This window comes from Schistocerca cancellata, chromosome 3, assembly GCF_023864275.1.
Source record: "Schistocerca cancellata isolate TAMUIC-IGC-003103 chromosome 3, iqSchCanc2.1, whole genome shotgun sequence".
In the NCBI taxonomy this organism is placed as follows: Eukaryota; Metazoa; Arthropoda; class Insecta; order Orthoptera; family Acrididae; genus Schistocerca; species Schistocerca cancellata.
Window position 1 is genome coordinate 391,674,648 of NC_064628.1, and position 18,447 is coordinate 391,693,094.

Genomic DNA, 18,447 nt, shown 5'->3' on the forward strand with positions numbered 1-18,447 from the left:
CGGGAAAAAATTACGGCCGTAGTTTCCCCTTGCTTTCAGCCGTTCGCAGTACCACAACAGCAAGGCCGTTTTGGTTAGTGTTACAAGGCCAGATCAGATTGTTGCCCTTGCAACTACTGAAAAGGCTGCTGCCCCTCTTCAGGAACCACACGTTTGTCTGGCCTCTCAACAGATACCCCTCCGTTGTGGTTGCACCTACGGTACGGCTATCTGTATCGCTGAGGCACGTAAGCCTCCCCACCAACGGCAAGGTCCATGGTTCGTGGGGGGGGGGGGGGCAGATCCGTGTAATAATCAAAAATAACAGGATACGCCAGTCAGAACTAGAAAACATCAAACAACAAGTACAACAAATACTGGAACAAAATAATGTGCAATCAGAAGAAGAAGAAAGAGCAAACAAACAAAGAACAACACGTATCAATTAAACAATCAGAGGAAAACGAAATCTTAAGACAGCAACCAGAACAAGCACAAATAGAACACGAAGTGACACACATGTTAGATATAGAAGAAAAATTTCAGCTGACGTATATAGAATACAAAGACACAAATACAGACATTAGACCATTCTTGCATACACCACCAAATAACCCACAAGTCGAAACAACAATAAGAACTATCAACACAATCATACATAACAAAATAAATGAAAATACAACTATGGAAGAGTTACAACTACTGGTTTATAAGGGAGCACTCACTACATCTACATCTACATCCATACTCCGCAAGCCACCTGACGGTGTGTGGCGGAGGGTACCTTGAGTACCTCTATCGGTTCTCCCTTCTATTCCAGTCTCGTATTGTTCGTGGAAAGAAGGATTGTCGGTATTCCTCTGTGTGGGCTCTAATCTCTCTGGTTTTATCCTCATCGTCTCTTCTCGAGATATACGTAGGAGAGAGCAATATACTGTTTGACTCCTCGGTGAAGGTATGTTCTCGAAACTTCAACAAAAGCCCGTACCGAGCTACTGAGCGTCTCTCACGCAGAGTCTTCCACCGGAGTTTATCTATCATCTCCGTAACGCTTTCGCGATTACTAAATGATCCTGTAAGGAAGCGCGCTGCTCTCCGTTGGATCTTCTCTATCTCTTCTATCAACCCCATCTGGTACGGATCCCACACTGCTGAGCAGTATTCAAGCAGTGGGCGAACAAGCGTACTGTAACCTACTTCCTTTGTTTTCGGACTGCATTTTCTTAGGATTCTTCCAATGAATCTTAGTCTGGCATCTGCTTTACCAATGATCAACTTTATATGATCATTCCATTTTAAATCACTCCTAATGCGTACTCTCAGATAATTTATGGAATTAACTGCTTCCAGTTGCTGACCTGCTATATTGTAGCTAAATGATAAGGGATCTATCTTTCTGTGTATTCGCAGCACACTACACTTGTCTACATTGAGATTCAATTGCCATTCCCTGCACCATGCGTCAATTCGCTGCATACCCTCCTGCATTTCAGTACAATTTTCCATTGTTACAACCTCTCGATATACCACAGCATCATTCGCAAAAAGCCTCAGTAAACCTCCGATGTCATCCACAAGGTCATTTATGTATATTGTGAATAGCAACGGTCCTACGACACTTCCATGCGGCACACCTGAAATCACTCTTACTTCGGAAGACTTCTCTCCATTGAGAATGACATGCTGCGTTCTGTTGTCTAGGAACTCTTCAATCCAATCACACAATTGGTCTGATAGTCCATATGCTCTTACTTTGTTCATTAAACGACTGTGGGGAACTGTATCAAACGCCTTGCGGAAGTCAAGAAACATGGCATCTACCTGGGAACCCGTGTCTATGGCCCTCTGAGTCTCGAATAGCGCGAACAGCGCGAGCTGGGTTTCACACGATCGTCTTTTTCGAAACCCATGCTGATTCCTACAGAGTAGATTTCTAGTCTCCAGAAAAGTCATTATACTCGAACATAATAAGTATTGCAAAATTCTACAACTGATCGACGTTAGAGATATAGGTCTATAGTTCTGCACATCTGTTCGACGTCCCTTCTTGAAAACGGGGATGACCTGTGCCCTTTTCCAATCCTTTGGAACGCTACGCTCTTCTAGAGACCTACGGTAAACCGCTGCAAGAAGGGGGGCAAGTTCCTTCGCGTACTCTGTGTAAAATCTAACTGGTATCCCATCAGGTCCAGCGGCCTTTCCCCTTTTGAGCGATTTTCTCTATCCGTCTGTCGTCTGTTTCGATATCTACCATTTTGTCATCTGTGCGACAATCTAGACAAGGAACTACAGTGCAGTCTTCCTCTGTGAAACAGATTTGGAAAAAAGACATTTAGTATTTCGGCCTTTAGTCTGTCATCCTTTGTTTCAGTACCATTTTGGTCACAGAGTGTCTGGAAATTTTGTTTTGATCCACCAACTGCTTTGACATAAGACCAAAATTTCTTAGGATTTTCTCCCAAGTCAGTACATAGAACTTTACTTTCGAATTCATTGAACGCCTCTCGCATAGCCCTCCTCACACTACATTTCGCTTCGCGTAATTTTTGTTTGTCTACAAGGCTTTGGCTATGTTTATGTTTGTTGTGAAGTTCCCTTTGCTTCCGCAGCAGTTTTCTAACTCGGTTGTTGTACCACGGTGGCTCTTTTCCATCTCTTACGATCTTGATTGGCACATACTCATCTAACGCATATTGTACGATGGTTTTGAACTTTGTCCACTGATCCTCAACATTATCTGTACTTGAGACAAAACTTTTGTGTTGAGCCATCAGGTACTCTAAAATCTGCTTCTTGTCACTTTTGCTAAACAGAAAAAATCTTCCTACCTTTTCTAATATTTCTATTTACGGCTGAAATCATCGATGTAGTATCCGCTTCATGATCGCTGATTCCCTGTTCTGCGTTAACTTTATCAAATAGTTCGGGTCTGTTTGTCACCAGAAGGTCTAATATGTTATCGGCACGAGTCGGTTCTCTGTTTAACTGCTCAAGGTAGTTTTAGATAAAGCACTTAAAAAAATTTCACTGGATTCTTTGTCCCTGCCACCCGTTATGAACGTTTGAGTCTCTCAGTCTATATCCGGCAAATTAAAATCTCCACCCAGACTATAACATGGTGGGGAAATCTACTCTAAATATTTTCCAAATTATCCTTCAGGTGCTCAGCCACAACAACTGCTGAGCCAGGGGCCTATAGAGACATCCAATTACCATGTCTGAGCCTGCTTTAACCGTGACCTTCACCCAAATTATTTCACATTTCGAATCTCCGTCAATTTCCTTCGATACTATTGCACTTTTTATCGCTATAAACACTCCTCCCCCTTCACTGTTCAGCCTGTCTCTGCGGTATACATTCCAATCTGATTTTAGAATGTCTTTACTGTTTATATCTGGTTTCAGCCAACTTTCTGTCCCTAGTACTATGTGGGCATTGTGACCGTTTATTAATGAGAGCAGTTCTAGGACCTTTCTATAGACGCTCCTGTTGTTTACTATTAGCAGATTAATAGTTATTCCCTGTTGCATTTTGCCTACTCCTACCTTGCCGCGTCTCAGGAGGCGTCTTGTCGGGCCTCGGGAGGGAATTCTCTAACCTTAAAAGCCCACATGCGCACTTCACACGTACTCCGCTACCCTTGTAGCCGCTTCCTGCGTGTAGTGCACGCCTGACCTATTCAGGAGGACCCTACATTTCTCCACCCGATAGCAGAGGTCGAGCAATTTGCACCCCCGGATCTCCGCAGAATCGCCTGAGCCTCTGGTTTAAGCCTTCTACTTGGCTCCAAACCAGAGGACCGCGATCGGTTCTGGGAACGATACTACAAATAGTTAGCTCAATATACACACTAGGCAGAGATCAGAACCAACCAACACACAGAAGAAACCCACAAAACCAGCATGGCAACACAGGCTAAAAATCAGAATAGAAAAATTGAGAAAGGACATCGGACAGCTAACACAATTTATAAGAAATGAAATATCATACAAAAACGAAAAAGGTTAGGTAAAATCTCACAAAAAGCGATAGAGCAATTAGATGAAAAGAAGCAGAAATAACAAGCATTGGCCAAACGACTTAGAAGATACAAAAAAAGTGAAAATAGAAGGAAACAAAACCAAACATTCAACACAAACCAAAAGAAATTTTACCAGACAATAGATAACACACACCTTAAAATAGACAGTCCACCAAACATAATAGACAAGGAACACTTCTGGAGCAACATATGGTCAAACCCGGTACAACATAACAGGCATGCACGGTGGATACAAGCAGAAACAGACACATACAAGATGATACCACAAATGCCTGAAGTGATAATTTTTCAACATGAAGTCACCCGAGCAATTAATTCTACGCACAATTGGAAAGCCCCTGGAAAAGATAAAATAGCAAATTTCTGGCTAAAGAAGTTCACCTCAACACATTCACATCTAACTAAATTATTTAACAGTTACATTGCAGACCCATGCACTTTCCCTGATACACTTACACAAGGAATAAATTATCTGAAACCTAAAGATCAAGCAGACACAGCAAACCCAGCAAAATATCGCCCCATAACATGCCTACCAACAATATACAAAATATTAACTTCAGTCATTACACAGAACTTAATGACACATACAACACAGAACAAAATTATAAATGAAGAACAAAAAGGCTGCTGCAAAGGAGCACGAGGATGTAAAGAGCAACTGATAACAGATACAGAGGTGACGTATCAAGCTAAAACCAAACAAAGGTCGCTACACTACGCATACATTGATTACCAAAAAGCTCTTAATAGTGTACCCCACTCATGGTTACTACAAATATTGGAAATATACAAAGTAGATCCTAAATTGATACAGTTCCTAAACATAGTAATGAAAAATTGGAAAACCACACTTAATATCCAAACAAATTCAAATAATATCACATCACAGCTAATACAGATTAAGCGTGGAATATACCAAGGAGACTCATTAAGTCCTTTCTGGTTTTGCTTTGCTCTGAACCCACTATCCAACATGCTAAATAATACAAATTATAGATATAATATTACTGGAGCATACCAACACAAAATCACACATTTGCTATACATGGATGTTCTAAAACTACTGGCAGCAACAAATTAACAACTCAACCAATTACTAAAGATAATAGAAGTATTCAGCAATGATATAAATATGGCTTTTGGAACAGACAAATGTACGAATAATAGCATAGTCAGGGGAAAACACACTAAACAAGAAGATTACATATTGGATAACCACAGCGACCGCATAGAAGCGATAGAAAAAACAGATGCCTATAAATATGTAGGATACAGACAAAAAATAGGAATAGATAATACAAATATTGAAGAAGAACTAAAAGAAAAATATTGACAAAGACTAACAAAAAGAATGAAAACAGAACTGACAGCAAGAAACAAGACAAAAGCTATAAATACTTATGTTATACTAATATTGACATACTCGTTTGGAGTAGTGAAATTGAGTAACACAGACCTAGAAGCACTCAATACACTTACACGATCACAATGCCACAAATGTAGAATACATCACATACATTCAGCAACAGAAAGATTCACATTAAGCAGAAAGGAAGCTGGAAGGAGATATATAGATATAAAAAAACCTACATTATGGACAGGTAGACAATTTAAGAAAATTCGTTATAGAACGAGCAGAAACTAGCAAAATACACAAAGCAATCACTCTTATAAATACATCGGTTACACCATTGCAATTTCATAAACATTTCTACAACCCTTTAGGTCACATAATATCGACAGATACGAAGAAAGTAAATTGGAAAAAGAAAACACTAAATGGCAAGCACCTGTATCATCTAACACAGCCATACATCAATCAAGACGCATCCAACACATGGCTAATAAAAGGCAATATATACAGTGAGACGGAAGGATTCATGATTGCAATACAGGATCAAACAAGAAACACCAGATATTGCAGCAAGCATATTATTAAAGATCCCAATACCACAACAGATAAATGCAGACTTTGCAAACAAACAGAAACAGTAGATCACGTCACAAGCGGATGTACAATACTAGCAAATACAGAGTACCCAGAAGACATGACAATGTAGCAAAAATAATACATCAACAACTTGCCATACAACATAAAATAATAAAACAACACATTCCCACATACAAGTGTGCACCACAAAATGTACTGGAGAATGATGAATACAAATTATACTGGAACAGAACCATTATAACAGATAAAACAACACCACATAACAAACCTGACATCATACTCACCAATAAAAAGAAGAAATTAACACAACTAATCGAAATATCCATACCCAATACAACAAATATACAGAAGAAAACAGGAGAAAAAATTGAAAAATACATCCAACTGGCTGAGGAAGTCAAGGACATGTGGCATCAGGATAAAGTTGACATTATACCGATTATACTGTCAACTACAGGAGTCATACCACACAATATCCACCAGTACATCAATGCAATGCAGCTACATCCAAACGTATATATACAACTACAGAAATCTGTAATTATTGATACATGTTCAATTACCCGAAAGTTCCTAAATGCAGTGTAACATAGACCGTACAGTTAAAAGGAAGTCACGCTTGATCAAGGTCCGCGTCACTTTCCATTTTTAATAGACATAACGTCTGAGAAAGGAAAGAAATAATAATAATATATCCCTCCCCGAGACGAGATACTGGCAGAAGTAAAGCTGTGAGGACCGGGCGTGAGTCGTGCTTCGGTAGCTCAGATGGTAGAGCACTTGCCCGCGAAAGGCAAAGGTCCCGAGTTCGAGTCTCGGTCGGGCACACAGTTTTAATCTGCCAGGAAGTTTAATATATCCCTGTTTGAACATATCTGATTCGTTTCCAAAAATTGAGGATTATGCTGTTCCCCGAATCGACGCTAAAACAAAGTAGAAAATAAATACTTTATTAAGACCGTTCTAAGCGCCACATCAGAAAACTGACGGGTTCTAAGTACCAATAAGAAAGTTTTTACAACCTGATTGTTGCGAAGAAGAAAACAACAAGCGACTGCTGATACTACTATTTACGAGGGCTATTTCGTTTTTCAAGGTGTGAGCGGTCGCGAAATTAAACCACACTGAAAATCCGATGAAGCTTTGTGCAGATGTGTTGCGCAGTAGCTCTGATACGCCTGTCGATCGCGTCACGTCGCACTTTTCACTTCTGAGCACACAGACAACGAACGAGCTGCAGAGCAGCGTAGAGAATTGGCAGAAAACACAGGCGGCTGCCAGCTGTGACTACGATGTTGGACAGATGTCTAAGTCGGAGTATCGATTACTTAGAGAAGTCGGTGGAAGGTATGAAATGTAAAAAAAGTAAAACATTTTTGATTATCACTGTGGTTTCCATTCTGCGACAGATAAAAAACAAGAAAAAAAAGTAGCCCTCATATTTACATAAACAGCGACGTTACCGGTTTAATCTCCCCCCTCCTTGCTAATTCTATCTATTTCCCACATTAGTCTTTTATGAAGATCTGAGAGGAGCGAAGACTACAATAAGCTTCCTAGTTTACTTTGCTTGTCACGCAGAGTTGGCTCCAATTCTTCTCGTCTAGGGGTCTAATTCTCGAAGCTCAAAATGTCACACTTTAGGTCTTCGCGGTTGGATTGAACTAAATAAATTTGAAGACCGTTGTTGCAGAATTTTTGTTTGTACGTAATTACATTTTCTCACATTTTAGTACACCATAGAGGTTTTTGATTTTTCACATTAACAAAGCCGAGAGTACATTGTTCGCACAAAATACAAAAATGCGTCCTATCACATCAGAGGCATGTTTATTACTCTCACACTCTGCGAAAATAACTATAATCCAAAGGGTTTACAATTTTTCTTAACAAATGAATTTCTACTAGTTTCTGTTGTATTATTACTTTCGATTATTATTTCATAAATGGATCCAGAAATAACCATAGTAACCACACAGTATTGCGTAATTAATAAAAAAATTTTAAGTGTGCCAATAGTTTGTAATTTCAAATGTTTCTAAAAAAAATAATTTTAACCCTACATTTGGAACTAGTACTTATCGATTATAACATCGAAACTAAAACATCTTATTTTAGTAATTCATTTTCTTAAATTTTAGCTTGAAGTGTAATATACTGTGTATAAAATTATATGTAAGTTTTCAGAAAAGCAATTGAGATAATACTGACTTGTCCAAAATTCAAAAAATAATACTGGTATTCACAACTACCGTTGAAGAAAAGTCGATTTTCGAACCGACTGATTCATCTTCAGATGGCTGTTGTTGTGTACATTAGTTGCCCGTTTATTTTTTCAACAACTAGTGTAAACATCAACAAATCAAATATATACGTGAGCAGCTTTCTGATGATGAACGTGTCTGTCTTCGTAGATAAATAACATTACTAAAAGTGGATGGTTGTTGTTTTCGTCTTTGCAAGACTCATATTTTGTACACAACCACGGACTCTAAAATGTGGATTTCCAGCTAAATATCAAGAAGGTAGTTTTACTTCCAAGTGCCATTAATACTGATGTAACACGTTTTATTTGTGGTGATATACATACAGAAATATAGCTTTAGTTTTTTTGACTCGTAGTAGAGCAGTCAACAAAAACCACTTCTCATGTGTTTTAAATTTTAGATCGCCAGAGGGAAGCACAGCTTGACACAAAAACCATGCGCCATCTACAGGGGATAGGAAAAACAATGTGGATACCTGTACTTACTTGGAAATGGTTTATTAATAAGGAGTTGGACCTGCATTTGCCCGTAATATAGCTGCGATTCATCTTGGAATAGTGGCATATAATGATTGCATAATGGAATGTTATGCTACTCTTCGATCAGATCTTCTTCGAACTCCTACAGTGACGACGGAAGCGGAAATCTGCTCCGGAGTCTGCGCTCCAATACCGCCCACAAAGGTTCGATAATGTTCAAGTCCGGGGACTGTGCTGGCCAGGGAAGACACTAGACACTGCAGTTCAGTTGCACGCTCCTCATACCGCGATTGTACTGTCCTGACTGTGTGAATGGGTGCATTATTGTCCTGAAATATGGCATCATTGTTGGGAACAACATTTGAATCATGGAGTGCACCAGATCATCTAAAAGGTTCACATAATCTTCGGCTGTAACCCGGCCTTTGAGACTAATAATGGGACCAGCAGAATACCATGTCATGGCTGCCCACACTGTCACACTTGCACCTCCATGCTTAACCGTTGGAATCAAGCAGTCAGGATTATCGGCTTCTTTTGGCGTTCTCCAGACGTAAACCCTGCCCGATGTTGGAAATAACGAACACGTTGACTCATCGGACCATGTGACGTGTTTCCACTTATCAGCCGTCCAAGACACCATGTTTTACGCTTCCTTGCGTTGGTTGTCGTCACTATCGATTTCGGTATAGCAGCTCGTCCATTAATCTTCGCTTTATGGAGTTCTCGGTGAACAGTGTTGATAGATACGGGTTCTCGAAGATGGCTATTGAGCTCTGCAGTCACTTTAGCCGCCGTAGTTTTGTGTTGTTTTGACACAATACGTGTTAGCGCACGACGATCTCTGTCATTTAGTTTTGATTTGCGCCCACTATTACATTTCAACGATGATGGTTCAAATGGTTCAAATGGTTCAAATGGCTCTGAGCACTATGGGACTTAACATCTCAGGTCATCAGTCCCCTAGAACTTAGAACTACTTGAACCTAACTAACCTAAGGACATCACACACATCCATGCCCGAGGTAGGATTCGAACCTGCGACCGTAGCGGTCGCGCGGTGCCAGATTGAAGCGCCTAGAACCGCTCGGCCACCAGAGGCCGGCTCAACGATGGTGACTTTCCATCTTTTGTGAAGGTTGTCATGACTTTTGAAACAGTTGCTCTTGAAATATTTAATAAGTTGGCTGTCTTGGTTACTGATGCTCCAGCTAATCGGGCGCCCACAATCTGCTCTCTTTGGAACTCAGATGGGTCTTTCACTGCATGTCGACCTCGGTCTCTGAAGGCGAACACGAAGTGTGCACTACTCGTAAGGCAACGGTCTTGCCGCAGTGGTTACACCCGTTCCCGTGAGACCACCGAAGTTAAGTGCTGTCGGGCGTGGTCGGCACTTAGATGGGTGACCATCCAGGCCGCCATGCGCTGTTGCCATTTTTCGGGGTGCACTAAGCCTCGTGATTCCAACTGAGGAGCTATTCGACCGAATAGTAGCGGCTTCGGTCAAGAATACCACCATAACGGGCGGGAGAGTGGTGTGCTGGCCCCACACCCCTCCTATCCGCATTGTCTACTGAGGATGACACGGCGGTCGGATGGTCCCGGTAGGCCACTCGTGGCCTGTAAGACGGAGTGCACTACTCGTTAACAACCTGCACGGATGCCAAGTCAATACTGAACACGCACAGTCCAGAGCAACGAGCCTTACCTGCATTGTTGACCGTCAAAGACAACCACCCTATTACTACCACTGTTCGCATTATTTTGCCTGTCCCCCGCACTAATTCATGTTTGGAAGTCTCCCCATGGTTTGGCACCTGGATCAAGTTTAGGGACATGCAACGGACCACCGAGGACACCATAGCCCTGAAATAGCGGTTTGCGATCAACTACACATAGAATGTTATTCAGTTCTACTCCTATTAACTTTGAAGACAAAAATCTGCGTAGATGCGGATATCCGACCTTACACTTATTGGCTTGAATGCGCCTTATCCTGGAGACAGTAAATGTGTTCTTCACATCTGAGTAACTGAAGATAGCGACGTAGCGATCTTTCTGAATTTTCACAATATGATACGTCCGTCCTGTTTCCATCCCACCAGTAGCTGCCTTAGGCTGAACCAGACCTGTTTCGGCTGCGTGGTTAGCTGTCTTAGCAGTTTACGAAAGCTGCCACAGACGGATACGCAGGATGTTCTAGGACACTCTGTCATTGGAAAGATTATTCGCTTTAGTGATGCAATGAACACGTTCCCCAAAAACATCCACAAGTACACAATCTAGAACTCATTACATTCATACTGTGGCGAAACAAGCGCTGTATTGTTTTAGAGATACAGGGGTGAGCGAGTGTGTCGGGACTTACCCCAGTTCACTGCTAGTAGCGCCACGTCACCATAAGCGTCTGTGCGTAGTACATAAGCATTGTACCATAATTTAAGAATAAAATTAAAGGTTAAAGTTGCTTTCCCTAATTTTGTCAGCATGTGCTTTAGCATATTAATGTTTAAACTGTCAAATCTGAGATTAATCGGATGAGTATCTTTCTCTAAATACATGGTATTAAGAAAAAAATAAGTGGTGCTAAAATAATAAAGCTAGGAAGCCAAAAATTGGTTATAATGTGCAGATGCATGTCAAAATTAACTGGTATGTCAACGTGTTTAAAGCAATATTTTGGTCAGAATCCACGTTTTTAAGAAAAATTGAAGGCGCTAAATATAAGACTTAGAAATATGAAAATTTGTATGACGCTTCAGTTTAGCATAAAAATAGGAACTACGTGACCCCCATTAAGCTACCTCCAATGGTTTTCGAATAATTTACTGAAAACTAAATTTGAAACAAAAACGTCCTTATTTGTACTAAATTATGTATCTGTTATATTAATGCTAGAAAGTTCTGATTACAACACGTAATGAGACCTATTACGTAATAGCGCTATGACAAGTTTCAAGACCTGGATGTAAATAAAAACAAATGTAAGGCCACTTAAACTAGTAGTTCAGAGCTCATGTTCTACTGTCAGTTCCGTTCAAAAAATTGTAGAGTGGAAAGTTTAAATGCAGTCGAGCTAAAACTTTTTCTATGATTTTAGCCGTTTATACAAAAATTACGAAGATTCTAAATTGATTCATGGCATTGTTATAAAATATTATGTGTCGGAGGAGGCGGCCATTTAGAGGCTACTACTGGTGGCATAAGGCAGATGACAACAGGCGTTCCCTTGGCCGTCCGCTGCGCCTGTATATAAATACAGCCGGAGATGCAGTGACTTCAATTCACTTCGCACTCAGCTACCGTAAGGTCCTTGTCAGTCAAACGCCGCATTACGGGATACCTCGGATGACGTTACAGCCAGACCGCAACTAAACTCATGTTAATTAAAGTGTAGTTATTACACTTTACTGGAAGGAGGCTTGCGCAGACTGTAGTAATAGATCTACACACAACTTTCGTAAGTTTTACTGCGTTGCAACAACTTGTAAACAAAGAGACAAATGAATGACAGGCATTGGCTGCGAGCGGGAATTCATTGAAATCGATTGGCGTGAGAGGCACCCACATGCCTTGCTCATACTGTGGCATCAAGCACTCAGGCCTGCAAGATGAGTGGTCTGCCAAGCGAGTGGATTCATTCTTATTTATCGAGTAACATGAACTCTCGTACTCACAATTAAGTTACAAATTATCCTCCTGTATGATTAATACGCAACGGAAACACGCATCTGACTATCAGTAATTTACAGAACTCTGACTGTACACTACGCACTGGCAATACCACATTTTCTTTTTGTCTTTTATTTAACGGCTTTTGTCAACACGTGGCCACTGCACTGAATATGAATGGCGCACACATTATAAATTCGGGACATTATGGCAACATACAATTCAAGGGAAAAGTCCACCAATCTTTTTCTTTTCACTATCTTATTTATTCCGATAAATTCTCTAACCTAAACACACAGATTCTATAACCTACAACAAGAACACATGAGAAATTCCGCCCAGTGGGCATGGCTTTGCATTGGTGAATCTCTATATTATGGTCTCGTAATTATTTAACGCTACAGTGTACTTTTTGGATAGGATGGTGGCTCTTTTATTATGTCTCACACTTCGGCTCTCACAATCATCATCACGAAACTTTCCTCCAGATCGAGCGGTACAGAAGGAAAAAGCATAACCCACTAATCTTTTGAAACTACCTCGCTACACTCCCATGCAAACCACACATACCCAAATTACATGACATACACCACACTACAACATGAAATACAAGATAGTGAATAGTCAAAACATTATCCCTTTCAGCTTTCCCACTTCAATTAATATTTATCCCAGTTTCACACGACACTGCCCCACTTTGTAATTCTACTTTCCTACTATGAACTCTGGAGATATATGCACGTCTTCCTGTGCAATGCAAGCCATGTGGCGTTGCTGGATAGACGGCCGACTCACCTTGCTTCTCTCTCAGAGTTTGAATCTAGCGTCACACGGAATCATATCACGCAAAGTAATATTAAGAACTTATTCATCACACACGCGAGTCCTCAACTGATACCATGGACGAGTACTTCTCTTTATCTTTTGTCTCATACACAGTTTGAGACTCACACAGTACTCACCACGTGGAAGTACTCGTCTCTAATTTCAAGTCCTGCACACGCCATTTCTTAAATATTTCAACTTATGGTACACACGCTATTTCTTAAATATTTCAACTTATTGTACACACGCTAGTGATTCAGCTTAACTTAAGCACACGGAAGTATTTCAACTTATTGCTACACGTGGTTTCATTGTGACCGTTGGCCACTTCCGAAGATTACTACAATCCCATTAATATTACCTGCCTGACATTTAATTCTCCTCACAAAAGTTCCTGAAATAGAGAAATTATTATTTCAAACTACTCTTAAATATTCCACATGCATACCATGACTCCACTCTTTCGTCATTACGGAGCACAACTAAAACAGGTGTTAACAGCACAGGATCCAGCGGCAGAGTGCCGAAACATGGCCGTTCTCCAGGTCCTCTCACACCTCTGTCGAAGTGGGGGAGCACCTTACTACCCTATTGGTCAGCCACATTTCAGGCACTCAAAGCTCCGGTAAATTTCATCTCTTTGGTCCCACCAAAGGTGGCCAAAGGATCGACTCAAAGATGATCATATATTCACATTCACTATCTGTGGTTAGCAGACGACCATACATTCATTCATTTCAAAAGATCTCACCGAACTGGACGTAGGGATTTACTTTGTGGGAGTGCACATGTGATCAATTAAATAAATAAATTGTCATTCTTTCCCACACTGGTATCCGGCTTCGCTGTATTAATTGAAATTGAGTTATTTTACAAAAAAAATGTGTTCTGACAAAAATAATGAAGTATGTTGTACCTATTTTCAATGTCGGGCGGTACTGTACCCTTTCAGGCGTGCTAGGGTAGTCCACGCAGTTGCAATGACTACTGTGTTCGGATTATTAGTGGTCAAAGCATCTGCCTAGTAAGCAAGAGGTTTGGGTTCGAATCCCAGTCTGACACTAATGTTCAATTCTCCTAATCGATTTCAATCAATTCCCGCTTACAGCCAGTGTCTGTAATTCTTTTGGGTCTAATTAGTAATAACACATGGATCAAAATGGTGCCTGTCCTTCGAGACATGTCCGAAAGAACTGACGCGACATATACTTGTAAAAAAACACTATAAATCAAAGTATACGAAATCAGTGGCAGTGATGCAATTCCACAAATTGCTACAGTCGCATGTTCGAATCCTGCCTCGGTCATTGATGTGTGTGATGTCCTTGGGTTAGTTAGGTTTAAGTAGTTCTAAGTTCTAGGGGACTGATAACCTCAGAAGTTAAGTCCCATAGTGCTCAGACCCATTTTTTTGAGCAAAAGGCCGCAGGAGAAAATAAGTCATGGGATAATAATATGCACATATACAGATGGTGGTAGTATCGCGTATACAGGGTATGAAAGGGCAGTGCATTCGCAGATGTGTCATTCGTAATCAGGTGAGTCATGTGAAAAGTTTTCTGACCAGATTATGGCTGCATGGACGGGAAGTAACAGACTTTGAACGCGTAATGTTAGAGTTGGACACATGAGACAGTCCATTTCGGAAATTGTTAGGGAATTGAATGTTCCAAGGTCCAGAGTGTCAAGAGTGTGTCGAGAATACCAAATTTCGGGCATTAGTGCTCACCACGGCAGCGCAGTGGCCGACGATCTTCACTTAATGACCCACAGCAGCAGCGTTTTCGTGGAGTTGTCAGTGCTAACAGACAAGCAACATGATCTATCCTTCCTGGGGGACCATAGATAGGCTATATAGATTTTTTGAGAGAAATTTCCACCATTTGACTTAATGGATCGTATATTTTACACAATCATGTTTTCGTCATTATAGCTTTTCAAGTACATCTTGAAATGTTAAAATATGTCAGACTGGTCTGTGACATGTCATCATCAAAAAACATATTTGTGGTCTTATAGACCAGTTGTTGTAACACACTTGTTATCGACGATACATATAGGGCTGACATTGTGTACAGTGAAAATGCATTGACACACAATATGGCGTATTTAACAGCAAACATGTTTCTGTGACCCACACTCATCACTTCTGCTCATCAATGGTGACTGGTGAACATATTGGTAAATAACAATAGTTATTCGTAACAGCTGTGTATGGAGTGGCAATATTATAACTCCTCAGTTGCTCTTGCAATCTCGCGTAATCGCTCTCCATTCTACATCTACATCTACATGGATACTCTGCAAATCACATTTAAGTGCCCGGCAGAGGGTTCATCGAAGCACCTTCACAGTTCTCTGTTATTCCAGTCTCGTATAGCATGCGGAAAGAATGAACACCTATATCTTTCCGTACGAGCTCTGATATCTGTTATTTTTTCGTGGTGATCGTTCCTCCCTATGTAGGTCGGTGTCAGCAAAATATTTTCGCATTCGGAGGAGAGAGTTGGCGATTTGAATTTCTTGAGAAGATTCTGTCGCAACGAAAAACGCCTTTCTTTTAATGATTTTCAGCCCAAATCCTGTATCATTTCTGTGACACTCTCTCCCATATTTCGCGATAATACAAAACGTGCTGCCCTTCTTTGAACTATCTGGTAAGGATCCCACACCACGCAGCAGTATTCTAAAAGAGGATGAACAAGTGTAGTGTGTGCAGTCTCCTTAGTAGGTCTGTTACATCTTCTAAGTGTCCTGCCAATAAAACGCAATTCTACACTGGTATAGGCCATTTGCAGCCAACGTAAGACTCAAGTTACTAGTTTTTGGTTAAATGGGCAGTGGCGGAAGACTGGTCAGTGGAGTCTCCAAGTATACCAAAGCAGTGAGTTCGGAGGTGACAACATAGGCAAAAAAAAAAAAAGGGAAATTTGTGGTAATGTCTTATGGGACCAAACTGCTGAGGTCATCGGTCCCTAAGCTTACACACTATTTAATCTAACTTAAACTGACTTACAGTAAGGAAAACACACACTTCCATGCCCGAGGGAAGACTCGTACCTCCAACGGGGGGAGCTGTGCAGACTGTGACAATGCGCTGCAGACTGCTTGGCCACCCCATGCGGTTACATTGTAGGTGACACCCAGTTTAAAATGAGTAACAGACCTCATTTCTGATCTATAATAGACATGATAGCGACTGACTGTAATCTTGCCAGAATAAATTTGGTGCTCATTGTGTGATTTTTCTTTTTTTGAGTCATCAGCCTTCTGACTGGTTTGATGCGGCCCATCACGATTTCCTCTTCTCAGCCAACCTCTTCATCTCAGATTAGCACTTGCAACATATGTCTTCAGTTATTTGCAGGATGTATTCCAATCTCTGTCTTCTTCTACAGTTTTTATCCTCTACAGCTCCCTGTAGTACCATGGAAGTAATTTCTTGATGTCTTAACAGATGTCCATATCATCCTGTTCCTTCTCCTTATCAATGTTTTCCACGCTTTCCTTTCCTCACCGATTCTGCGCAGGACCTCCTCACTCCTTACCTTATCAGTCCTCCTAATTTTCAACAGTCTGTAGCACCACATCTCAAATGCTTAGATTCTCTTGTGTTCCAGTTTTCTCACAGTCCATGTTTCACTAGCATACATTGCTGTGCTACAAAAGTACATTCTCAGAAATTTCATCCTCAAATTAAGGCCTATGTTTGATACTAGTAGATTTCTCTTGGACAGGAATGCCTTTTAATGTCTTCCTTGCTCCATCTGCCTAATTATTTTGCTGCCTAGGTAGCAGAATTCCTTAACTTCGTCTGCTTCATGACTATCAATCCTGATGTTAAGTTTCTCGCCGTTCTCATTTCTGCTACTTCTCATTAGTTTCGTCTTTCTTCGATTTACTCACAGTCCATTTTCTGTACTCATTAGGCTGTTCATTCCATTCAGCAGAACATTTAATTTTTGTTCACTTTGACTCAGGATAACAATGTTATCAGCGAATTGTATTATTGACATCCTTTCACCTTGCATTTCAGTTCCTCGCCTGAAGCTTTCTTTTGTTTTCCATCATTGCTTCTTTGGCGTAGCGGTTGAACAATAGGGTCGAAAAACTACATCCGTGTCTTAGCACTTCGTTCTTGGTCTATGTGCCCACTGTGTGCGGGCCATATATCTCCCAATCCTTGTTGCGTTTATGGGTGTGGTGGATGTGTGATGTCTAGTGCTGATGTAGAGCTGGGAGGAGAGCGGCTGTCTTGACAGCGGAGCGCGCGCATGTGCCTGTTATGTGTGTGCGTGTGTGTGCAGGGCACCAGCGTGTACGTATCGTCGCTGTCGCTGGCCGTGGTGGCTGCGGACCGGTACGTGGCGGTGACGCAGCCGCTGCGCGCGCGGCCGCGCGGCGCCTGCTGCCTGTTCGCCGTGGCGGCCGTGTGGCTGTGCGCGTGCGCGGGCGCGCTGCCGTACGCGCTGCACGTGCAGCACCGGCCGGCCGACGGCGCCTGCGAGGAACACTGGCCGTCGGCGCGCGCGCGCGCCACCTTCGGCGCCGCCACCTTCTGCGCGCAGCTGGCCGTGCCGCTCGTCGTCGCCGCCTTCTGCTACGGCCGCGTCTGGCTGCGGCTGCGCGCGCGCGAGCGCGACCGGCGCGCAGCCAGCGCCGCTAGCCCGCCCGCCGCGGTGCGCGAGGCGGCGCGCGCGCGCGCGCGGCGCACGCTGCGCCTGCTGGTTGCCGTCGTGGCGGTGTTCGCCGCCTGCTGGCTGCCGCTGGCGCTGCTCAACCTGGCCGCCGACCTGAGCGCGCGCGCCACGCGCTGGCGCTTCTTCCACCTCGGCTTCTTCGTGGCGCACGTTCTCGCCACCAGCTCGGCCTGCTACAACCCATTCCTTTACGCCTGGCTCAACGACAACTTCCGGCGCGAGTTTCGCCGCCTGCTGCCCTGCTGCTGCGGGGGCGGAGGCGCGGGCGGCGCCCACGCCGATGACGTCGTCGCCGGCGCCTGCGAGCCCGGCCAGTCGGCGCAGACGCTGCTGCCAGAGTCCGACGTCGGCGTCGTCGCGGTCCCAGTCGTTTCCTACTGCGCCTCTGGCGAGATCGTCCACTTCTCGACTGTCGAGAACCTGTTGGACCTCTCTCCCTCCATCTAGGTCAGTCTCCATAACTGACATTCCTTGTAGATCTGGTATTCTTCATATATCGAAAATTTCGTGCTCTACATAATGAAAAAC

General features: G+C 42.4%; 1 protein-coding gene across 1 annotated transcript in view; it reads left to right on the plus strand.

Annotated features, from left to right (window-relative positions):
* LOC126176329 (prolactin-releasing peptide receptor-like) overlaps window positions 1-18,203 on the plus strand; it is a 100,258-nt gene extending 82,055 nt beyond the window's left edge. Inside the window, exons 2-3 of the mRNA XM_049923480.1 lie at window positions 17,527-18,134; window positions 18,179-18,203. Of these exons, the coding sequence (XP_049779437.1) occupies window positions 17,527-18,134; window positions 18,179-18,203 (633 nt within the window). The remainder of the gene's footprint in view (window positions 1-17,526; window positions 18,135-18,178) is intronic.
* The last annotated feature ends 244 nt before the right edge of the window (window positions 18,204-18,447 follow it).